Genomic DNA, 25,223 nt, shown 5'->3' on the forward strand with positions numbered 1-25,223 from the left:
AAAGAATTAGTGCGCAAAGGAATCCACTTCTTTCCTTCCTTCTCCTAAAATACCCCTTCTGAAGTAGTCTTTTTCTTTTAAATAATGTTGGTGAGGATTTAACTATGTGCAACTGCATCTAAGTTTCCATAGAATCTGAACCAGGCACTTACCTTTACCTGAGTAAATTAGATTTAAAAGATACTGTAATTTGTGAACTGTCATACTTCCTTGCATGTGTGTTTTTACTAAATGACAAGAATAAGACACTATTAGCAAAAGATGAAAAAAGTAGGTTTTAAAGAAACAAAAGGTGGACACATTTTAAAGGAAGAAAAGTAGATCAAACTGAACAGTGTTTCACTGATACTATTATTTTATTTTTAAGGTGATTATTGCCCTAGATTCAAAATCTTGCAATTTCAGAGGGGACTATTGCATAGTATGTGCCTTTGTTGCTTTCTTCATAAAACTACATGTTGTAGCATATACCTGTCAGGAATCTTATGCTCAATCAGCAGGAGAAAGGGGCAGTTCACACAAAGGTAGTGGGATGCAGCACTATGAGATCCTACCTATACAGTTGGCACAGTGGTTTTTGCTGAGTTCCTCAACAGAGTTCTGACTGTCCTGTAACATGTAAGTAAAGGGCCAAAGAAGGGGAAGGAAAAGAAAGAGAATAATAAAATGAGTCTACCCAGTTGCCTCCACTGATTGGCTCTTCATGTTGTGAAGATTATGTCAAATCTGCCTCATACACTGTCCCCTTGGCTCTGTTACTGAAAACTAGTCATTGGAGAAGACTGGTTTGGTTTTCCTCCAGACGTCTGCTTTCTATCTGGTATTCTTGCTCTGTTTCTGCCTCTCCTTTATTCCTGCTACTGCCCAAGTGACAACATTAGTGACTTCTGTGACTTCATTCATATGCCACATTGTTCTCTTTTGGTAGCCTGTCGGAGAACAGAAGTGGCAGAGTAAATTTGATTAAGTCTTGGGATTATTATTTTTTAAATCACCTGGCATCAAAATTATATCAATGAACACGTCAGCTAAGCCTTCATTCTGGAGAAAATCCTTTCTTCAGTATCCATGAGACCTCAGATAGTGATGAAACTCAGAAAAAGGCCTCCACTTCAGAAATTTGTGTATGGACAGGACCATGTACAGACAGGATCATCCTTTTGTACCTGGTCCCAAGATGTGAACAAGCTTAAAACAATTTGGAATTGTGTGTAGAAATGGGCTTGGAGGCATTGCAGTTTCTGAAGCACTGTAGGGTGAGAAACTGCTAACTATTCTAGCTGGGCCTGATAGGACTTGAAGTCTATAAACATTTGGAGGACCAAAGTTTCCACACTCCAAAGGTGTTATGTACTGAAGTTCTCACCCTGGGCCAGCAGGGGGATACTGTAGATAGTTATGCAAATGAAGGATCAAAAGTGACATTCAGTGATTGGATAGTTTGTATGCAAATGAAGGATCGAAAGTGACATTCAGTGATTGGATAGTTTTAGAAAATGGCAAGTTACATTGTTCTGGATCTCTATATAAGCAGGCTGTCTGAGCTCCTCAGTTCAGCTCTGTTCCAGCTTACAAATAAAGAGCTGCTTTGGAAGAATTGCTGTGTCGTCTGATATGTTTGCCCACAACTTAACAAAAGGAACAACCAGTGACAATGCTGAAACAAGGGGCAACCCCGGCCTGCAACCAGGAGCCATGTGTCCCATTTTGCCACTTGAGGTGCAATAAGAAGTGCTGCCTGACCTCCTGCCGGTGGAAAAACAGCAGCAGCATTGGCACCAATTGGCTTCACCCTGCCTCGTGTGGGCTGGGCAACCCCATTCAGAACAGAGTGAACACCAATGCCTAGGTAGATGAAGCATTCAGATACTGTAACTTGACCTTGTCTGGATATTCAGCAAAAAAGGGGAAATTAATACATTTTTTGTTAACAATATTTGGTAGCTCTGGTTTAATAAAAAAAAGTATATTGCATTTCCTTTAAATTTTCAAAACAGCCCCCATAGCAAGGTTGTGAGAATATCAATTTATTATCTACAAGGAGAGTATATTTATTTAGATAAAATGTTGTGGACCTTAGAAATGCAAAACAGAAAGGAAAATAGGAGTTTGGTGATAAGAAAACTTTTACCTTGATTGTGAACATTTCTTATAAGCCCATTTAACTGTCAGGATCAATATAGGTAATATGCTTGCTAAAAAAGAAGAAGAAACACACACCACCATTCTAGTAAAAAACCCCACAAAAGGTCAATAAAACTGATGCATAATTAAAAACAGCATAGAAAATGCTCTGCAAATATTACTAATAAACATTTCACACTTGAATGTACTTATCAATAAAATATGTTAAACTGTCATTTGGTGGTCACAAGTCATTCTAAGACCAAACCACTTATTATTAGGGTGTAAAGACGGGTGATTTGTTGTCTTTGTTGTTTTGTTATGGGAACCTATCTGAAATAGCTATGATGCCAAAATTCTAAAATTACAGTTTCACAGGCAGGATTATTATGAAAATGATTCTACCTCTTGGAATGTTAAGGTAAAACTTGCCAGCAAATTTATTTGGTTTGCTTCCATAGGGGGGGAATATGAACTGTACTTGGAAGTAAACTCCACTGAGTTTAAAGATGTATCTCAACCCACAGAGGAGATTAGACAAATGATGAGCAAAGATTTGAGCATTGATGCCAAGCTTTGGAAATATAAAAAATTGTGCACACTATTGGTGCTTTGTAAATGTTTGGAATAAAGTGTGTGTGTGTGTGTGTTTATATGTAAACACACACAAACAGTCCTTGAATAATCCAGAGTCAGTGCAACAAGAAGAAACTCCTATTTGGGGGGGGGGGAATAGGGAAAACATCTAGAATCATCAACTGACTGTAGGCACTTTTAAGGCCCAATTTCTTAAATCTCTACAATGAAACTTCAAAATACTTATCTCTGGCTTCATAGTGTCCAGCTTTCTATGACCCCATAATATTATTGTCATTTTTCACATAGCAATGTTTTATACCATTTCATATTTTTTGCATATTAAATTGTATAAAATATCAGTATGTAAAAAACTATAATGCATCACCATGTTTCCCCCATTCATTTTCAAGAAATTACATACCAGCTATAAGTAGTCTCAGAAAAACACCTAGAAAAGAGGGGGAAATGGTTCTAATAAGCAAATGTCTCAAAATAAAACCTTGTAAAACTAATTATAGAAAGGCTACTCATTCGGACTGGCAGCCACATCTGAAATGGCTTATAAACTGAAGTACTGCAGCTCAAGGTGGATTTTGTATCAGAGCTGGTGGATAAGTTTACTTAAATCATTTTCACACACACCATATACCGTATTTTTTGCCCTATAGGACGCACTTTTTCCCCTCCAAAAATGAAGGGGAAATGTGTGTGCGTCCTATGGGGCGAATGCAGGCTTTCGCTGAAGCCTGGAGAGGGAGAGGGGTCGGTGCGCACCGACCCCTCTCGCTCTCCAGGCTTCAGGAAGCTATCTGCAAGCCTTGGGAGCCCGGCGGGAGTTCCCGCGGGCTCCCAAGGCTTGCGGACAGCAGCCTGCATCCCGAAGCCTGGAGCACGCTCAGCAGCGCGCCCAGGGCTTTGGGCAGTTCTCCGCAAGCCTGGGGAGCCCGCGGGAGTTCCCGCCGGGCTCCCTAGGCTTGCGGATAGCAGCCTGCATACCGAAGCCTGGGGCGCACTGAGCAGCGTGCCCCGGGCTTCGGGCAGATATCCGCAAGCCTGGGGAGCCTGGCGGGAACTCCCGCCGGGCTCCCCAGGCTTGCAGAGAGCTCCCCGAAGCCCGGGGTGTGCTCCGTCTCAGGATAGCAGCCTGTTCTGAGGGCTGGGGTCGGGGGAAGCTCGGGGGGGGGGAAATATTTTTTTCCTCTTTATTTCCCCCCCCCAAAAAAATAGGGGCGCCCTATGGGCCGGTGTGCCGTATAGGGCGAAAAATACGGTATACTCGACAGGCACCTCAAAAATTAATACTATATTAAGAAACCACATGGGTTTAAAAGAATAGATGTTGACTTTACATGACTCAATCTCAAATCATAATTGTTTTTTTGGTGTGGGAAGAACTTCCTTTTAAAATACTAAAGTTGCAAATATCATTTTAAAATGAAATACTTGAGGATTATGCAAACCATTTAGATTCTCATAAACCAGAAACTTAATTTGTTTTGTAGCCTGTCAGCTATATCAGACAACTACTTCAGAAGCTTTTGAGAATGTCTGTTGGGGTGGGAGAGGAAGTGCAGAAACTGTTTTTTGCTTTGCTGTCTGCCAATCACATGGAGCAGTTGGCAGGCAGTTACTTGAGGAACTTCTTGAATATGTGCGCACGGTAGCAGGTTTTTGCCTTCTTAGTAGTGGCACCCATCCTGTGGAATGCCCTCCCTTCAGATGTCAAGGAGATGAGTAACTATATAACCTTTAGAAGACATCTGAATGCAGGCCTGTATAAGGAAGCCTTTTAAGGTCTAATGTTTTATTATGTTTTAATATATGTTGGAAGGCGCCCACAGTAGCAGGGGCAACCCAGTCAGATGGGCGGGATACAAATATCGAAATTGAAATGTGGGAGTGGGGTAAGAAGCAGCTGCTTGACATGGGCCTCAGGTGGATTTCTTGCTCTGAAACTGAAGAAAGCAAGGAAGCAGGTTTTGATTGTTGAATGAGGTTGGTTAATTTGTATTTGTATGTTGACTCATCATTTTAATTGTGGGTGGGGGCCTCAAAAGCTGGGAGACCCTGGTTAAGAGACAAATGCCCAGTTCCATTTTCTTAAAAGAGCCTTCATGAAGGTGTGCTGTGAAGTATAAAGCATTTCTTCAAATATCTGTAAATAGTTGCACCTCAACCGTTTCCACTCTGAATGTGTTTTAGTCTGTAAATACCATTTCTGATAATTTTATTGGGTCTTGGGGTTTGTGAGTGGACAATTCAGCCACTAACAAGACCCAATTCCACATACAACTGGATATTAAATTTTCATTTAAACTAAATATCCATGCATACAAATATACATGTGTCAATACCCTAAAAGCATCAGTTTTAACTGAGTGAAAAATGTGTCACCATGGCTGCTGCATCATTAATGAGTAACCATCTGAACACAGAATTTAGCCCAATGCAGTAGACATTCCTGATCTGGCTATCCATGCTGGATAGTAACGGTTGGGACTGTTAGGATATTTCCGTTCCACCTTAAAAGGGGACAGGCTGTTGTGAGTCACAGCCTGCGTATTTCCTGTTCACAGGAAGTTTCTGTTTTGTATATAGCTGTTGTTTGTCTCTCTGTGCCTGAACACGCAGGCAGGCAGGCATGTTTTTCTTTGTTCTGACCAACACTGAATAAAGTTGTAAATAATGCTCTCCTGAGTGCATCTTTCGTTGTGCGAACTCTGCGAAAGGGCGTGAACCAGTCCTTGGAATGTGGACAGCTGTTTCTGAGGCTTGTGTCGCTAATTGACTGATACTGCGTTTCTACGGGAGGTTGATGGATCGTCCGGAGTCGACGTGGGGGCATGATAGCCTTTGTCTCCCTGGCAGTATCCCAACAACAGGGACAACACTAGTTTCTATGTCATGTTTCAAATGACCACGTCAAAATTCTACATTCTGACTAAAGAGATAACACCTTGTGACCCAGCACCAGGAAATTGGGATGCAAAGAGCAGTGCCTGTTCAGAAGTGCCTAGTGCTGATAATTTACAATATAGCCTTCAGAGAAGGTTGTTTGCCCCTGAATATCACCTTTGGGGTGGGTAAATTCAGCTTGCAAGATCTTCAGAGAGACTGACTAGGTACTAAACAAATATTACCTGAAAGATGTTATAAAAGTAAGAGGCAGAATAAAAATTCTCAAAGACTTCTGGAAGCTTGACTTCCCATGGACTAGTGGTGCCCAGGATTAATTCCATATCCACATTTTGCTCTAGAGGATTGCAGTCCAGAGTTCTACAACCAAAAGTACTTCGACAGCATGATTCTTCAAGAGGTTGTGAACACCAAGGGCCACTTTATGGATGTCAATGTCTGTGTTGTTGGGAGAAAACATGGTATAGATATCTTCCGGATGTCCTGCCCTTGCTGACAAGCCAGAGGCTGGTCCAGTCTTCCCTGGCCTAGTGGTGCTTATCAGTGATTTTTCCATGTGCCCCCTCAACTTCACCATTCAGGCATTCACCTTCAAACCATAGCTGATGTCTTCCTACAGGTCTACCTGGATAGGTATGGACTGAACCTTCAGCTACTACCACAGTTCAGCTTGGCTGCCTGTGAAAAGGCTTTGGCCATTTAAAGTTAAGGTGGAGGTCCCTCTATACCTTGCTAGATATGGATATCATTGTTGTCTCCTGTATCCTGCTCAAAAGCTGCAAGACGGGGGCCGGTATCCTTCTTGAGAAGCACCCTGATATGTCTAAGCTTGGAGATGAGATGGATACTGTACCCATGGGCAGAGACCAGAATGTTAACACAGTTCCAGTTAACCGATGACAAGTATGTATGCATGTGTAAATAAAACCATATATGTTTTTGCAGGTACCACCATCTTAGAGGTATGCATTTGCACCCCCAAATCTCTCACCGGTCAGAGATTTAGCATTTATAACAGTATTTTCAGAAATATAATGCTTACTCAGAGCACAAGTTGGAATATTAGGCAACCATTGCTTCCCACCGATGTAATTAATCTTAGGTGATCCGATCAAAATATAGCCAATATCACATTGAATAGTAACTTCATCTCCAATGTTGTAGTATTCTTTCTCCCCATAGATTATTCTTCCATTACGGATATAGAGTTCAGTAGTGTCTGGTGATGTTCTAGCTGAAAACACAAAAAAAAACTATTAAAATAATATAAAGCTGTACTAAACTGCACACAAAATAGGAAAAAAATTCATACTTGTGCAACTTGATTTTGCAAAATGCAGAATGTTCTATACAAAGAAGAAAACTTCCTGATATTATGTATAATATTGTGCTATTTTACATCTGTCAGAAGTGTCTGGGAGCTGCCATTAGGATATCTGGAGTGAAGTGTCAACAATAAGCAGATGACACCCAGCTCTGTCTCTCTGTTCTAAGTGAACATTCATTCATCATCCAAGTGGCATTGTTACTTCTTTCTCCTGGGATGGGGCTAAAAGGAAGATTTTTAGGTCACGTTTGCAAAGCTTGGTGTGATGCATCCTATTAAATATTGATAGCTAGTTTGTAGATCCCTGGAAAAGGTTAAGAGAGGATGCAATCCAGTTCACAGCCACAGTATTGTACCTTCTCTTTTACTTCTTCCACTGGTCAACTCTGCAGCCCTGGCCTATTTGTCATGGTTCTAACCCCATCCCATTCTTGCATTGTGCAAAATGAAAGGATTCCAAAGTTGCAGCTTTTGCTCTATCACTCCAATGGATTTTTTCACTAATGATTTGTTTTTATATTAAAAACATTGTACCAGAACTGAGTGGTTTGGAATACTTCAATTTCAGGCCTTCTGCATGCTGATGCTATTGCAGTTATCTCCACCACATTAATTGGAATATTGAAGTTACTGAGCAACTAAGTTTTGTATGAAACAGCAGCTATTATTACTGCAAAGACTAAAATTCTAGGTATTGGCAAGAAGCTCATATATGGAAGCTGGGCAATCCCATGGCCAGCCACATTCATGTAAGCCACATTCAGTACTAACTTTCATGCAAAGGGACCCAGAACTGAATCTCTAATCAGGGACAAGATATGATGAGGTGCACACAGCAGCTAGCATATCACTAAAATAAAAATATCAACTGTAATTGGGATTAAAATATATCATTTTTAGTCCAATAGACCAATGCAGCCAATGTTCTGGAAAGCAAGTGAAAGCATTCATGTAAATACACATGACAGAAGTCTGTCAAATTGTACTTAAGATACCTTTGCGGGGGGCGGGGGGGGATTAGACAAGGACCAGGTTCAAATCCACAGTAAGCCATGAGGCTACCTAGGTGACCTTGGGCCATTTACTGTCTCTTGGCCCGAACAGCATTCCACGGTTGATGTACAGATAAAATTGGGAGACATAGACCTATGTAACCACCCTGAACTCTATGGAAGAGAGGTGGAATATAAATGTAATAATGAACAAAAAGGTAAACAAAAAACTGCTAGAAGAATGAAGCAGTTTCAGAAGATGTCAAGACCACATATAATGGTTTGGGTGTGTCTGCCCATCTGTGATTTACCTGTAGATAATGGGACATATCTGTCTTGAGTATGGCTTTAAAAGGAACATTTATATATGGATTTATATACATACAGAAACATGGTTGTATAGAAGGATCCCACTGATTGTAGCCTTTGCATTTTACAGTCATCTTTGTGGTTTCATCAAAAAAAGAATGGTTTGGATGGCAGTAAACTGTGATGGTATCTCCAATTTTGTATTCAGATTGCAATGGATACACACCCCCTTTGGGCATTACTGGAGCACCACAATTTTCCGGATAAACTATAACAAGAAAAATAAAACTGGAAGATATAAATGCAAGACTAATAGTATACAATCTTTCACAAGATTCAAGATGCCGCCATTGTGTCAGGTACCTGGATTTTTGAGCAGGCTGTCCTAACCATTGGCGCTAGGGGTGCATGGCACCCGGGCGCCAGGCTCTCAGGGGTGCCAGACCAAGAGTCTGGGGCCGAGTATTGGAGTCCAGGGAAGAGCCGCCAACAGCCATACTCCAACACTTGCCCCCGAACTTGCACTGAGCAGCCCGCAGCAGAAGAGCCTGCGGCGCTCCGACAGGTTCTGTTCCACTCAGCTGTCAACTCTTCCCCCAGCTGCATGGCCACTGTTTCAGTGCCGCGCCCGGAGCACCATATAACATGGGCGTGGCGCGGTGCATCCTGTTGCATGCGCCAAGCTGCGGGTTCCTTTGCTGGCTTTTCCACTGTTGGCACACACTCCCAGCACCACCCAACGTGGGGTGCCAGTGCAGAACAATGGGGAATGCAAACGGTATCTCCAGATGGGATCTGCCACGCGCCGACAGCAACAACAAATCCTGATGAATAGGAGCATGCGGATCCTGTCCGGAGATGTTTCCTCTGCTGCCGCTTGCATTCCCCGTCATTCTGCACTGGCACCCCATATTGGGAGGCACTGGGAACATGCACTGACAGAGGAAAAGCCAGCAAAGGAACTCACAGCTTGGCGCATGCAACAGGATGCGCCATGCAGCACCCACAACGTTTCAATGGCGCTCCAGGTGTTGCATGCGCAGCCAAAACAGTTAGCTGCCATGCAGCAGGGGTGCGTGGAGGCAATGGGCGGACAGCCCAGTGACTGTGCCACCCAACATTTTGTCATCGTCCCCAGCATGGAATCCCCACCCACCTTTGTACACCCCTGTGCGTGGGGTGCTAGCACCCCCGTTGGTTGGCGCTTTGAATCCCTGCATCCCACAACTGTTCTAAAGGTAAACAACTATTTCCTTAACAACTTTGGGGTCCCCCCCTTAAAAAAGGTTGACAACTCTGGGCAACCTAGGAGCGCCAGGCGGATCTTTGCACCCCGGCACTGTATATGCTTAAGATGGCCCTGTTTTTGAGCTCTGTAAGAAGGCACAAAACAGTTTAACACCAATTACGTCATGGCAAGTCATGCAAACCGTATTCTTTTGAACGCAACAGGAGAAAAGTTAAATTATTCTTAAACTTTTGTTCTTGAAATGTTTTCTGTGCAGTCACACATTGGGCATGCTTGTAAAACAAATGCTATTAGGCAAACGGGATAAGAGTTACCCTTTCAGAAACAAATGACTAACATCTATGTGATGAGTGAAGCTACAAAATCTCTGTGTAAGCTAGATTTCAATGGACTTCTTTAAAATATTGCACTTGGGAAGGTGTAGGTCCTAGACCATTTGGCAAGATGTAGGTCCTAGGCCAGGAGTAGGGAATCATCCACCCTCCCTTTCTCTAAGGAATGTGTATACATGCTGTGGTGGGTATAAAGTCAAGGTTGGATTCACCAGCACTGGCTGAATGTGAGGTACTTCCAAGTTATCAGCAGTCAAGCTGAAGGTAACATGCTATATGGCGATAACATAGCATGGTGAGCTAGCATGGTAAAGTGCTAGTGGATCTCTATAAACTTGGGTCTTTACAAGATTTATTTCTAAAACCACAAGAACTGAATTATAGTAGATTAGTTCATGATGCAGCTGCTTCTCTTAGATTTTATGTAGCTAGTGTGTTTATTTTTGTCTTGTGTCATGAGACATTGAACAGTTTATATAATTTGAATTCAACTGTCCGGACAAAGAGTTTTCTGAACTGGGAACTCTGGAAAAGGCTGACTACTGGAAAGCAGGAAGAACCTGACATTCTGCTCAATGACTCTGCTAGAGCTGTGCAGACTCTGCTGATCACACTGCTTGAAGTTTGGTATAGTATCAACAAACAGATGGTGGGCCCAGTATAACAGGTTATTGGCCAACTGACTTCTATAAGTCTAGCATGTGATGGGGTCATGTGATGGGGCGGATGCTGAACACCAGCATCATTCTTGCTTACCTGGCTAGCACTGGGGCAGCAGCAAACTCAGCGCTGCACAGGTGCACCAGTGAGGCTGTCACTGCCACTCTAGCAGTCCTATGATTACGGGCACACAGCCCCAACCTTGCCTTTGCTGCTTGTAACTTAACTGAGCTGAACTTGCAGCTCCATGCAGAAGCCTCTTTGGATTCCACCTTTTGATTACCTTCTGCCTTGGATTCCTTCATTTTCTCCTCCTAGCACTGGTGAACTCCAGACACTACTTCCTACTATGATTTTACTTTCTGTCCTCCCCACTGGAGTAAACACATGCAAAACTAACAAGTGTGTTTTCAAATTTGGGCTGCCCCTTCTTCTGCATTAGTGAACCATTATTATACTATGCAATTAAAGCTCAATTGGTTCTCTGAACTTTGTGAGATATAATACAAAAATACACCTTGGTGGCCAACATTCTTTACTCCTCTTTAAACATGTCAGTTCCCTATGTTTAAATGGCTTTTTATTGTGGAAAGAGAAAAATATATTCTAATCCAGTGCTTTTTTCAAAGCCTTACTCTTTTTGCAGGATGGCACTTCAGGGACCCAAGAACCGTTCTCCTCACAGCGAATAAAATAACTGCCGATTAAGAAGTATCCAATTTTACATTCAAATGTAATACTGCTGCCATAGGTATAGGAATCTCTAAATCCACTTAATTTTATTCCATCCGGAACTACTGGATTGGCACACATAACTGAAAGTGAAAAGTAAAATTAAAAAGCAGAACTCCTTAAAAACTAGAATATTTACATTTCTGCTCTCTTGAGAATGGGGTATTTTCTGATGAAACTTATTAAAAATTATTCTCTCCTAAATCATTAATCTAGATCAGGAGTGGCCAACCCCTTTTTGGTCCAAGGGCTATGTTTACCATTGGCTAACCCAATAGCTGGCTAACCCAACAGCTAACCCAATATATTATCATTAAAAAAGAAATGTTTAGACTCACTTTATGTATTGGGTTGCTATAATTTGTTCACCATTTGTAATTGTTCAACTTTAGTATAATCACCTAAAGCAACAGGCACTAAGGGTCAAATGCATGTTATGACAAGCACACTTTTCTTTTAAGTGGTCTTAGAACCAGCCACTTTCTGCAGGAAAAGCAGTCTCACTAAGCTTCAATTCAGATTAGGATTGCAATGTGGATGAGAGAGTGGAGGTTTAACCCCACACCATTTCCCCAGGCCCACCAGCAGCTTGTCTTTGCCCCCTGAATACATTGTTTACTGCATGAAGCACATTTCTGAAGAGGAACAGCTTTTCAGACGAGTGCTTTCCTGTTTGAGGAATACTTTTGTAATGGTTGTGCAAGATTATTGGTTGATAAAATAAATCCATTTCCTGTGAGGGTTCAACATTATCTTTCCGTAAATTAGCGTTTGCACTATTGGGAAATCAGATTCCTAGCAATCAAACAGTTAATAGGAAAACATGAAGAGTCAAATAATTCTGCTTATGTGATTGTCATTGACAACTAGCTAGCTAGCATCTTTATGAATCAGGAGTGCTGAGAGATATGATGGCAGGGGCAGCAATTCCAGTGGCCTGCTATAAGTGCATATTCTGTTTTCCTCCAGCATTATTCTATTTGTTTTTTTAATGTTTGGCTTATTTTCAAATATACATCTGTCTCCAGGGATTTCTCCTTCAAAAGGAAGACAAACTTGGCAAAACACTGGAGCACTCAGGGAAGTAGGAAACATACACAACACATGTATTTATAAAATCCTATCACTGATCTGGACATAGCAGCACACAGCTTCCTAGCAAGTCAGTAGGCTTTTTTAATAGCATCACTGCAGATATAATTGTTATGAAAAGAAAATCAACCTCCACATGTGGGTAGAGGGAATTCCCCTCTCCACTGTGCTTTACTGTTATTAACAACAATATCACAAGAAATGGAAGGTGCTGCAATGACCAATAAAGTCTCATTGCAATGGTATTTTATCACTATTTCTTAAGGATAAGTCCCAGTCCCATTGTGAGAGCCATCAAGACTACTTGGAGGAACTGCACAAGAAATTCCTAGAAAAATATTGAACAATTTAGCAAATAGGCAAAACTTGGATAGAACTGTTGGGAGTCTGGTAAATACGCTGCACTGATGTGCAGAGAGAAATAGTTTGGAGTGCATGTTGAGAGCACAAGAAAACCTTAAGGTTTATTACTTATGACAAACAAAGCCATCTTGAGTACAAATATTCCCCACAAAAAGGGGGTCCTGCAGGCCCCAGGCATGAGTTGGCCACCATTTCTGTCACCTGCTGTCTTTGTTGTTGTTGTTTAGTCGTTTAGTCGTGTCCGACTCTTCATGACCCCATGAACCAGAGCATGCCAGGCACTCCTGTCTTCCACTGCCTCCCGCAGTTTGGTCAAACTCATGTTGGTAGTTTCGAGAACACTGTCCAACCATCTCGTCCTCTGTCGTCCCCTTCTCCTTGTGCCCTCAATCTTTCCCAACATCAGGGTCTTTTCCAGGGAGTCTTCTCTTCTCATGAGGTGGCCAAAGTATTGGAGCCTCAGCTTCAGGATCTGTCCTTCCAGTGAGCACTCAGGGCTGATTTTCTTAAGAATGGATAGGTTTGATCTTCTTGCAGTCCATGGGACTCTCAAGAGCACCATAATTCAAAAGTATTAATTCTTCGGCGATCAGCCTTCTTTATGGTCCAGCTCTCACTTCCATACATCACTACTGGGAAAACCATAGCTTTAACTATACGGACCTTTGTTGGCAAGGTGATGTCTCTGCTTTTTAAGATGCTATCTAGGTTTGTCATTTCTTTTCTCCCAAGAAGCAGGCGTCTATTAATTTTGTGACTGCTGTCACCATCTGCAGTGATCATGGAACCCAAGAAAGTAAAATCTCTCACTGCCTCCATATCTTCCCCTTCTGTTTGCCAGGAGGTTATGGGACCAGTGGCTATGATCTTAGTTTTTTTGATGTTGAGCTTCAGACCTTATTTTGTGCTCTCCTCTTTCACCCTCAAAGGGTTCTTTAATTCCTCCTCACTTTCTGCCATCAAGGTTGTGACATCTGCATATCTGAGGCTGTTGATATTTCTTCCAGCAATCTACTTCTTATTTCATTAGAGTTTATTTCTAAGTAAGTGTGGGTACGATCACAACCACAAATTAAGAGAAGCTTGATATTTCTTATGTTTAAAGCATTAGAGTAACTTTTTAGAAATCACCAAAATAAACGAACACGTTTAGAGCAACACATACCATGACAGGGGTCTGACAACGGTGTCCAGGAACCGTTAATACATGTAGTTGTGTTAGTTTTATCATGCACTCTTACAGCACCTTCTTTGCATCCATATACTGCGAATTGGTTATATATAAACATACCGACCTCAGAAAAGGGAAATATTGGTAAATTGTCAACATCACAGGCCTCTGGGTTCACATAAAAAGACAAAGATTAATATGACACATAAGCCTTTGGAAGTAAAAATCCTGTTTACAGTTTCACTATATTTGTTCTAAAAAAACTAAATATGGGATAATTATAACAAACAAAAATGAAAGAACAAAATAAAAAAATTCCTTCCAGTAGCACCTTAAAGACCAACTAAGTTAGTTCTTGGTATGAGCTTTCGTGTGCATGCACACTTCTTCAGATACACTCTGTATCTGTATCTGTAACTGGAATAATGAAAGAGAAACACTGATAATGCAGTGAAAGTGTTTTAAGTTGAGTTCATTAAACAGTGTGTATTAGCAGACATTAGGGACGCGGGTGGCGCTGTGGGTAAAAGCCTCAGCGCCTAGGGCTTGCCGATCAAAAGGTCAGCAGTTCGAATCCCCGCGGCGGGGTGCGCTCCCGCTGCTCGGTCCCAGCGCCTGCCAACCTAGCAGTTCGAAAGCACCCCCGGGTGCAAGTAGATAAATAGGGACCGCTTACTGGCGGGAAGGTAAACGGCGTTTCCGTGTGCGGCTCTGGCTCGCCAGAGCAGCGATGTCACGCTGGCCACGTGACCCGGAAGTGTCTCCGGATAGCGCTGGCCCTCGGCCTCTTGAGTGAGATGGGCGCACAACCCCAGAGTCTGTCAAGACTGGCCCATACGGGCAGGGGTACCTTTACCTTTACCTTTTTATTAGCAGACACCTTTCACACTAAGGACTCAATATCCTTAATCTTCTCTTCTGCAAGCTCCAGTGAAACTAGCTCTGATGTTCTTATCTGTATCTGAAGAAGTGTGCATGCACACGAAAGCTCATACCTAGAACTAACTTAGTTGGTCTTTAAGGTGCTACTGGAAGGAATTTTTTTATTTTGTTAGATCTATCACAGTTTCCTAAGCCAGGCCCATGCAAGGAAGGGGGACAACTGGGCACACTTGCTCCAGGTCTCGGGAGCTAAGCAGGCTGGAAGGCCCTGCCAGGGGCCTGCCACACTTACACTGTCATGTCACAAACATCCCAGGCCTCCCAGCCTATGACAAGCTCTGCAAGGTTCGTGGTGGTGGTCCTAAGCCTTGTTGGTTTGTGCCGTCCTTAGCAACTAGTTTTTCTGAGGTGGGGTGGCTTTCTCCAGTGAGAATAAATTAATTACCAGCTCTCAGTCTAGCACAGTTTCAGATCTCTTTGGCAGCTTGTCAGTGGAATGGAGGAACCCAGGATCCTCATCCTTCCCAATGAGTCGTCAATCCACCTTTGACACAGATTTTTTTTTTTTTTACATCTGCCGCAGGTCTAGGACAAAACCATCTTAATCTGATCCCTTTAAAAAAATCCTCCAGCTAACTCTTTTCAACTAGAGTTTTCCCACAGAAAATAAAGAACATGTCTCTTTACTCTCTATAACGCTTCTCAAGCTAAAACCTCTGTAGCAGTTGACAAGCAGTAAAATACATACATACAGATCTTGGGCCCTCCTAATAGTAAAATGGAGGGACGCAGGTGGCGCTGTGGGTTAAAGCCTCAGCGCCTAGGGCTTGCCGATCGAAAGGTCGGTGGTTCGAATCCCTGCGGCGGGGTGCGCTCCCGCTGCTCGGTCCCAGCGCCTGCCAACCTAGCAGTTCGAAAGCACCTCCGGGTGCAAGTAGATAAATAGGGACCGCTTACCAGCGGGAAGGTAAACGGCATTTCCGTGTGCGGCTCTGGCTCGCCAGAGCAGCGATGTCACGCTGGCCACGTGACCCGGAAGTGTCTCCGGACAGCGCTGGCCCCTGGCCTCTTAAGTGAGATGGGCGCACAACCCCAGAGTCTGTCAAGACTGGCCCGTACGGGCAGGGGTACCTTTACCTTTACCTTTAATAGTAAAATGCAATAAGAGGTAGGCATGAAGCACATACATACACTATCATAAAATAATGAACCCATAAATTAGCCAGGAATGAATCCAACATTCTGCCAGGACATGGGCTCGCGCCTTGCATTTACCCAGATTAGTGAATGAGGTGTGATACTCTGACGGGGGTCTGAAAGACCTCCTGTCCCCCCCCCAAAGGTGGTGGTACTACGTACCATTGTGTACCATTAGAAAAAAGCACTCTTTTTTACAGAGATGACCAGGAAAGGCTCACACACCATTAATCCGAGATTATCTGATTCACTTACACAAATAACAAAGGCTGCAGCCAGATGCACTTTGTCAAGAATAGAAAGTCTTATGTCAAGAAAGCCATGTCAAGAATAGAAAGTCTTATTTTAGATGTGATGTAATGGAAACATGAATCTCGTTTTTTTGTTGGGGTAGTTTTATTTCTCATGTTGCCAAATATCCTGTGTAGAATTTATAGGCTTTGCAATTTATGGGCTGCAATCCACAATCACCCTATGCCAGGTTGGTGTGTGTGTGTAGATTGAGTGAAGACATTTTTGGTGGCTCCTTTTGCTGACAGTGTGCCACTTGTGTCACTCTGCCAGCGAAGATCTCCCCCTTTGTCCCTTTGTCCACTGAATTGTACTGGCAGGTGGAATGCTATTGGTGGTATTCCCTCCACCGGAAAGCCCTGAAATCCTGAATTCTGGTGGATCACCAGGTGCTCTCAAAGCGCTTAGCTAAATAAGCAACTAGGTATAAAGACCCTGCAGTTTGTTTTGTCTTGACCATATGATTTTATGTATTGATATTAACCTTAGGTTCTTCATTCTACAGCTGCCCCCGCATCAAGGAAGTAAGTAAATAAATAAATAAAAATAGTTAACTAACTGACCTATGCGTTGCAGCTAGCTCGGTTGTGTGTGTGTGTGTGTGTGTGTGTGTATGTATATATGTATATATCTAGATCTATATATAATGAGTTAGTGAAGCACCACAGAATAAAGTAGAACAACTCCACCGCTAATGCACTATTATTGTGTCAATCGCCCTAAAAGACCCTTCTGGGAGGCACCAAGGTCTTCCCCATGCGTACTTCCTCGGGAGTAAGAAAGGCCGCCTGGCAGAAAAAGGCCCCTTGGGAGGATGGACGGCCCAACTGGCTCTGCCGACGGAGGCCGCAGCCTGGGACGCGGCGGGCAGCTCGCAACCGCCTCGCGGCTGAGGAGGACGGACACCTCGGCGCCACCTGGCGGGCTGCGGGGGGACATCCGCGTTTACCTCAGGCGCCTGGAAAGACCCGCCCACTCGCGCGCCGCGTTTTGCGAAGCCTCTCCAAGGTCGAGGAGAGAGGGCGGGAGGGGAAGGGGCAGGTGGCGGCGAGAAAGGGAGGCTCAGCGGTCGCTAGGCTCCGTCGTCACTCGCCTGCCTGCCTCGTACTCACCCTCCAGTCCCTGAGGCAGCAGCAACAGCATCAACAAACCCAAGAGCCGGCGGGTCCGCAGAAGCCCCCAGGACGGCCGTTGCATAACGCTGAGCGGCGACGGCGAAGAGAAGGCAGGCTCACGACTGCGCGGGCGAGTGGCGTAAAAGCGTTCGGTGAAGGGCCGCGTTGCGGGGAGCGACGCGCGATGGTCGCTGTTCAGCTCGCTTTCCCTGTTTTCCCCCTATAGCATTTCCCACCTAGAGTGCAGGATGGATCCTTTGCAGACTGTACTTTTTCGCTACATTTTATTCCTCTCCACCTCAGTGGAAGATGACAGCTTGCTTGCGAAAGATAGCGAGGAAAATCCAGGATTGTATCGCATCTGTGATATGTTGGTGTGGTATGTGGTTTATGACAGCTATATAATGCAGTCCGGTATTATTATTCCAGTATTGTGGGGTGCTGCTTGTGGCTTATGACTAGTCAAATATGTAACTGACGGCTGTATCCCTTCATATCTGTTGCAGAAATCTGCCAGGACCCATCTTTTGGGGGTGTTTAGGGGGAGACACTTGGGCTACTGGAGAGCCATTTCTATTTGAACAAGTATTTGTCTTTAACCAGATTATTTATTGTCTTTAACCAGATTATTAGGCACTTGGAATATAAATAGAAAGACAGGGTGCAGCTTTGAGAGAGTGGCTGGGGAGGAATAATTTAGAAGAACCATCCAGCGACGATTTATTAATTTAAAGCATTTGTTAATAATAATAATAATAATAATAATACCCCACCCATCTGGCTGGGTTTCCCCAGCTACTATGGGCAGCTTCCAACAAAATATTAAAATACATTCTAAATCTAAAAAACCGTGACTTATTTAGCTGGGATAGTTACATCTGAATTTGTCTGAATTTCCCTATATCTGAACCTTTGTTTTCTTCAGCACACTCAGATTTTGTAGGCTTCCAGGACCTGTCCTTTTTTACTTGTTACTCAGTACAGTATCATAAACATTGATGGTGTTACTTAAATAATAATTTTAAAGTTTCAATATGAGGATTAAGTTTACTATCCAACCAGATGGCAACACATGACTTTTAAGCACGTAGCATGGAAGTGTATCTAAGCAACTGCAATCAGGTCTTGATATCCGAACACTATGTTTTCTCATGAAATTGTTTGTTAGGCAAGCATTTACATGAGTTGACGATTTCCATTGATTGCTATGAGGAAATTGTTAGTGTGTTCCCAACCATGGAAATATGACCCCAAAATGATGAAAAAACCTGGGAAAACCCTCTGAAACATCGAAAAAGGCAAACAAGGAAGGCAAAAATGCTATTACAGTGGTACCTCGGTTTAAGAACAGCCCTATTTACGAACAATTCGATTTATGAACTCCGCAAAACCAGAAGTAGTGTCCTGGTTTGCGAACTTTACGTCGGTCTAAGAACGGAATCCGAACGGTGGAAGGGCACCGGCAGTGGGAGGCCTCATTAGGGAAAGCGCACCTCGGTTTAAGAACGGTTTCAGTTTAAGAACGGGCTTCCGGAACAGATTAAGTTCATAAACCGAGGTTCCACTGTATCTAATCTCTCCACACACAATCACCCCAATGGTTTCTTGAGAAACAGCTGCCAAAGATCAGCCACATGCAAAAACCCAAAAGCTTATTTAAGACTGTTTATTTGTTTAAAGTAGCACACACAGGTTTGGCTGTTTATATACTGTATCTGAATATGCCTGAATATGTGAGGTTTGGGTACTAATTCTTTTCAAATAACATGTCATGAATTGGCAGGACAATGGGGAGGAGAAAGAAGATCCTGGCAAGGGGTATAGTTGTGACTGGTACACACCAGGGCAAGCTGGGGGTGGAAGAGAGGTTGGGGGCATAGAAAGTACTCACGGAGTGACAGAGCTCAGCGATGTGATGGGAGTCACAGCACAGGAACCAGAGGAGCAGGACCCATTACCCAGAGCCAGAGCAGCCCCCATCTCCATGAACATGGTGGGCTCTGAGGCGTAAGGAAGAGGAGCAGGTACACTCCAGGAGGCTGAGACAGACAAGGGCACACAGCTCAGCTCATTAGCTGGCCAGGTGGGGTGCATTAGCTCTGGGAGGAGGTGTGTGATTCCTCAGCAGGAGTAGCTCTTAGGACAGGTGAGGGTCACATGCCCCATCAAGCCCAAATGCAGAATTCAATGATGAGATTGGGGGGCGGGACTAGAAATAGTTGGCTGTGCCTATCATTGGCTCCAACTCCACCTACTGTTGATTTCCCTGCCTACTGTTCCATGAGTACCAGTCACCACTAGGTACAGAATCTATTTTTAAAAATGAGATTTATGATCTTATATTCATGTATATGCTTTATTTCTTGTAAATTAATATATAATACAAATTCAACTTTAAAGTCTTTGATTCATGTAAGTGTATAATTATCTTCAGAAATTTACAATTTATTGTAGCTTTTAGGAAGTGCTCGTTTAATCAAGTGCCTGAAAAGAAAAGAAAACCCATCTCAAATACGAAATATCATTATACAGTGACGTTTGTAACTTTCTAAAATGCAAAGTCTTTGAAAGAAGCAGCTGAACATCAACAAAACCCATTATGATTTACCTGTCATTTAAAACAGCCAGACAACTAAAACATCTGTCTGGGCATACACAGTAAGCCAGCAACTTGTGTGCATTCAGCTTTACGTGCATGGCAAAAAAATATTTACAAAATTTAAAGGGGGCAGGTTCTGGAGGAGCACTAAGATGTCTCAGATAGTCTAGAGCAGGGGTTTTTATAGCCAGAACTCAACAGAACTCAGTTCTGGAACCTCTCACGTGGGTGCCATTGCCATTCTAAGAGAACGAGGGAGGTGTTCGTGGTGAATTCCAGCACCGTTTTTTCTAGAAAAATAGTACTGGTCTAGAGAGATCCTAGAGATGAAATAAAATACAAAATTTGAAAGGGAAAGTACTGTATAGAGAGAAGAGAAAATAAAACAGAATAAAGTTTGTTTGTTTTTATAAAGAGGAATGGGGGAAGGGTGATAAAGTTTCAAAGATGCAACCACTGCAGTGGCCAAGAAGGAACTGAGGGGGATGGGAGCATACTGCTTGAGAATACATCATGTGGAATGGAAGCAGACCTACCAAAATGTTTTTAAGAGCTCAACTTTCCCCCAAACTGGTCTCCTCCTGACTCTTTGATGCTAACTCTGATCAGACCTAGCCAACACAACCAAGGGTCGTGGAATAGGGACTTGCAGTCCAAAGCATCTGAAAGGTACCTGCTCTAGAAGGTTCTTAATACTGCTCTGGGCACAGAACCCACACAATGGACTGTATAGAGACTATGAAGAACTCTAAGTACAGATGCTGAGGACAAGCAATAAGGGATGCCTGCCATTCTAAAACTGTGGTTGTGAGCTGGCTGCTTCTAATAACAAAATGCCACACTTAATGGATCTCAGTTTGAACCACAAATGAAGTCCTTCTGTCCCTATCTAGGACTGTAAGCAAAGAACATATTTTTTTCAATTTTATGAAATATTTTTGTGAAGTAGTTCCTCATTTTAAGTATCAGGTGAATTAAAGTATCAAAAAATATTTAATTGAGGTTGGAAGTTTGCCAGGAATTGGTAGATTTGCCAGTGTCTAGAAATATTTTCTTGCTTACCAATGAAGATCATTTGGCAGATTTGGGCAAGCATCTATTTTTCAGCTATCTCCCAGGGCTGTTGCGAGGCCAAGATGGCGAAGTGAGTTCTTTGGAGCAACTTTAACTTCAAAATATAAATACAGTAAGCACATATGATGTCATTCATAGTAATTTATAGGAGAACTGAAACATAATTTACAGTGAAATCTTATTGTTTTAGATCAGGAGAATCCAACATAGTGCCCTCCTGATGTTGTTGAACTAGAGCTTCCATAAGTCCCAGGCAGCACAGGCAGTAGTCATAAACAGAGCTGGCCTGCCCATGAGGCAGGGTGAAGTGGCTGTGTCAGGTGGAAGAAGCACAAGAGGTGGTGTCCCAACACCGGAAGAGCCCTTGTCGGGAGCACTCCAACATGCTGCATTGCAGCTTCTCTCCCCAGTCCCTGGGACAGAGAAGACAAGCATCAAGCCCTTGTAGACTTGCTCCCACTTTTGCTGAGTTTGGTGAGAGTGGAGGGCATTCTGGTGTGTCGCTTCACTTTTCTTCCTCACCCCTGGAAAAGAAAAGCGACAAAGCCTTGTGGAATGAGTTCAGCACGAGCGGGGGTGGGGTGGGAACATTACAGTGTGCAGCAGACGTGGGGAGGGGGTGGCAAGGGGCACAGAAGAGCACATTCTGTTTTTGTCCCAGGTGGTGAAATGGGATAGGCCATCCCTGGCAAAAATGACAGTAGTTGTAGTCCAACAATCTGAAGGGAACCATGTTAGCAACCCATTTCAGCTTTTCAGAGAAGACTGCTTAAGCCTTCTGCTTCTCTGCAACGTATCTCTGGCCCCAGCGCATACTTTGATTTTAAATCAGAGCAGTGGTGAGCAAAGGAGCACTCTTTGTTGTTCTCAATAATCCCCTTCTGAAGTAGATGTTGGGACTGTGCTAATAAGCATCTGCATATAGCAGATATCTACTCTTTAACTTATAGTTGTGTTTATAGAATTTTCATATTCATTAGTAAAATGTTGAAAAGTGAAATCTGAAATGAGTGGGGAAAGTGCAAAAATGGTGCAAAAAGAGTGGGGAGATGGCTAGCAATCCCAGGTGCTTTTGCACCAAACTTTGAGGCCTGTAGAGAGCTGGAGTTTGAGAAAGGATGTTTGGAAGGAGCGATTGTGGCGGAGTCTAGAGCGTGTTTACAGGCTTTTTATATGGAGTTCCCCACTATTCGTGATTTCATATATACATCTGGTACCCAGGAATGTAACCCCTGTGTAAGTGGTGAAGCACCTGTATTTCTTTGCACGTTTATTTACTGAATGTAAGTGTGGAAATGCAGCGTTAACTAAAGATTAGCAAAAAGAATTTCTGCTTTAACACAATTTAAATTCAGACACATGTTAAAAGATGGGAAGTAGATCAGATCACAGATACAATTATTATTTGATTTTCAAGATGAATATGGCCCTAAATTCAATATCTTGCAATTTTTGAATGTGCTGTTGCATCGTATGTCCCTTTATTGCTTTTTCTCATTAAAAATATAAATGCAGGAACACTATCATCCAGGGACCATATGCTGAGTTCATAGAGATGAGGGAGTCTTACACAGTTCTTATGGGATGCAGCGCTATGGAAGCCTACTAATACTGATGATGCGGTGGCCTTTGCTGACCACCCTAAACAGAATACTGCCTCTCTCATTTAACACATAAGTAAAGGGTGATAGGGGTATTAAAGGTAAAAGAAAGGTAAGGAAAAGAAAGGGCAGAAATAAGCTGAGTCTACCTAGTACACTGATTTGCTTCTGAAGCTGCGGGGATGGCCCAATTTTCCTTGTACTGCTATCCTCTTGGATGTTTCACTTGAAAGGTCATTGCTGAGTAGGTTAGGACTGGCCACTGCTACTTTACTCTTTGGCAGCAAACTAAGTTCTTTGGTAGTTGTTGTGCTCTGCTGCATCTCTCTGCTCTCTGTTCTTGCCCTGTCAGAGAATGGAAGTATGGTCAACCCACTCTTTCAGCTAACCAATCTAGGCCTCTCCACCTCTCTAGGCTCAATGGAGAGCTCCACCTATATACTTGTTCCATGTCTCAGGGGGGTCATCTGTATGGAAGTATATCACTACTGTGAGGCGACCAAAACTGCAGCAAAGTACCAAACAATGTGCAAAACCTCTATCATTCTATATAAATTGGTGGGAATGGATTGGAACCAAAACCAACCCAATCCACCACACCATAATATAAAAACCACAATATCATTGCAGACAGAATACTATTTTTAATTTTAAAAGATGCTGCATTTATCTTTGAAAAGTAATTACAGAAAATAGGCTTCCTTCTCCCTCATGGAAGTGCTTTGTGGATGCACAAGGCCTTCTTTTCACTGTAACCCCCTGCCCATTTATGTAAGAGCAGGTCCCATTGGACTCAATGGGATTTACTTCTGAGTAGACATGTACAGGATTGCACAGTTAATCACAATAGCCAGTAGATTGTTTTTTCACTATTAGATTTCAAGACCCAGTGATGGGGCTCTGCTGGAGATGTTAGCATATGGACAGGCAGACATAATGATGTTTCAGGTATCTGGAGACAACAAGCTTTAACAGAAGCCATGAAATGCTTTAAAATAAGTACTAGCAATTGAATCTGGAGGCAATGCAGTTTGTGAAACACTAGCATAATATGACCACAACACTTAATCCCAGTTAGCAATTTTGCAGCCCCAGATTGAACTAATTGCTGTTTCTGAATTGGCTTAATCTTTGTCCAATATATAATGCAGTACACAAGTATAAATCTGGAGCATGACCACATGTGTTGGAAAACATGAAATTGTAATCAAAAGGCAAGTATGGCATCCAGCAAGATGTCTCTTTATGTCGAACCTGTATAGAAGGTGGAACCAGTTCAATATCTATTATTAGATCTTGAAAGCTGCGTCCTTTAAGGAATTGATTGTGTGTATTGTGTCATAAGAAAAGGTTGTGGGCTTCTAGGAAGGCCACAACAGGAGACAGTACAGTATGGGATGGTGGGCTTCCCTTAAAGGCACTGGACTGCTGCCCAGTCATCTTAGATACACAAGGGTAGCATAGGAGAGATGAGCTATCTTCCCTTTTGGGGGTTTTCCTGTTGTTATTCTGTCTCTCACAGCTACAATAAACCTACCATTAAAATTATGGACTGGTCATTTCTTCGTCAGAGGGCAAATGGGAAAATTTAGCAGGGGATCAAATACTTTTCCCCCTCGCTGTAACTCCGAACAGCTTGGTTAAGATGTATAGAACAGAATCAGATATGTGCTGGAAATGTAAAGAAATGGAGGGAACATTTTTTCATATGTGGTGGATATGTAAAAAGGTAAAATAATATTGGGAGATGATCTACAGTGAGTTGAAAAAATGTTTAAAATAATTTTCCCAAAAAGATTGGAGTCCTTCCTGTTGGGAATAGTTCAGACAGAAATTCCTAGGTGCCAGAAAAAATTATTAATGTATGCAACAATGGCGGCTTAAGTTTTGTTAGCCCCAAAATAGAAAGCGACGGAGGTCCCAGGCAAGGAGGATTGGCAACTTAAGATGTTAGAATACACAGAACTAGCAGGTTTAACACATAGAATAAGAGAGCAAGAAGAACATGTATTCAAAGAAGAGTGCAAAATATTTATTGAGTATATGGAAGTAATTGTATACAGCTGAAAACACTGGCTACATTAAGATAAATTCAACAGTGTAATGAATATTTGAGTGATATAAGAGTGGAGAACTGATTAAAATGGTTAAAGTAAAATGTGTAGGAATGATAGACAAGCAAAATGAACCATGGAAGGAGGAGGGAAGTCATTGGAGATAAAATAGTATGAAAATTTTTGTTTTGAGATGTAAAATTGAAAATTCAATAAAAATTTAGAAACAGAAATCAGAAAATAAAAGAGTTTAGTAATAGGTGATGTTTTACCTTTTTAAGTAAAAATTCTTATAAACCATTTTGGTTCCAACAATCAATACAGGTAATAGGCACCCTAAAAGGAAAAAAAACACACACACAAGAAAAATACACCATACTATCCTATTAAAAAAGGCTCATGAGAGGCCAAGAAAACTCATGCATAATTCAAAACCAGTTTTGAAACTGACCCGGGGACAAACAGAAGAAGACACCTTCACCCCGGTATGGCTCCCCTTTATCACATACACAGCCCAACAGGACAATGACAATAATCCACCAACAGCATACAAATCAATATGGC

At 42.6% G+C, this 25,223-nt stretch overlaps 2 protein-coding genes and 1 long non-coding RNA gene across 20 annotated transcripts in view; 1 reads left to right on the plus strand and 2 right to left on the minus strand.

Moving 5' to 3' along the window:
* Positions 1-25,223, plus strand: part of LOC307218041 — a 355,464-nt gene that overhangs the window by 64,838 nt on the left and 265,403 nt on the right. The gene's annotated exons all lie outside the window — the stretch shown is intronic.
* LOC307217865 (zona pellucida sperm-binding protein 3 receptor-like) lies at positions 338-17,702 on the minus strand. 7 transcript variants are annotated; one of them, XM_079979850.1, is made up of 8 exons: positions 17,329-17,702; positions 13,967-14,014; positions 11,124-11,303; positions 8,324-8,515; positions 6,662-6,853; positions 3,125-3,151; positions 2,132-2,195; positions 338-929 (listed from the first exon to the last, which is right to left on the minus strand). In XM_079979850.1, exons 1-8 carry the CDS (start codon positions 17,411-17,413, stop codon positions 896-898), a joined length of 822 nt encoding a protein of 273 aa, XP_079835976.1. In that variant the 5' UTR covers positions 17,414-17,702; the 3' UTR covers positions 338-895. The 7 variants fall into 7 exon arrangements, with proteins under 7 accessions (XP_079835976.1, XP_079835975.1, XP_079835980.1 ...); XM_079979849.1 differs by having other exon boundaries at positions 13,841-14,014; XM_079979854.1 differs by lacking the exon at positions 17,329-17,702 and adding an exon at positions 17,166-17,189 and having other exon boundaries at positions 13,841-14,014.
* LOC307217676 (membrane cofactor protein-like) overlaps positions 19,669-25,223 on the minus strand; it is a 36,506-nt gene continuing 30,951 nt past the window's right edge. For 7 of the 11 annotated variants that reach the window (XM_079979344.1, XM_079979351.1, XM_079979349.1 and 4 more), the window contains 4 exons: positions 24,932-24,995; positions 22,755-22,950; positions 20,993-21,528; positions 19,669-19,815 (listed from right to left, as the gene is read on the minus strand). In XM_079979344.1, the coding sequence (XP_079835470.1) occupies positions 22,755-22,950; positions 24,932-24,995 (260 nt within the window). In that variant the 3' untranslated portion in view covers positions 19,669-19,815; positions 20,993-21,528. Of the gene's footprint in view, positions 21,529-22,754; positions 22,951-24,931; positions 24,996-25,223 lie in introns of all 11 variants that reach the window. The other 4 variants (XM_079979352.1, XM_079979350.1, XM_079979347.1 and 1 more) reach the window with 3 other exon arrangements.

This window comes from Podarcis cretensis (assembly GCF_951804945.1).
Source record: "Podarcis cretensis genome assembly, chromosome: 6".
In the NCBI taxonomy this organism is placed as follows: domain Eukaryota; kingdom Metazoa; phylum Chordata; class Lepidosauria; order Squamata; family Lacertidae; genus Podarcis; species Podarcis cretensis.

Bases quoted from the DNA above. Each gene is read 5' to 3' on its own strand.
- LOC307217865 (XM_079979849.1), bottom strand. From the start codon at position 17,413: ATGCAACGGCCGTCCTGGGGGCTTCTGCGGACCCGCCGGCTCTTGGGT. The intron at 3,152-6,661 runs GTAAGCATTATA...CCTCTTTTCTAG, and splicing joins TATTCCAACTTGTGCTCTGA to GTGTTTTTCTGAGACTACTT. The intron at 2,196-3,124 runs GTATGTAATTTC...CTTCTTTTTTAG, and splicing joins TCTGAGACTACTTATAGCTG to CAAGCATATTACCTATATTG.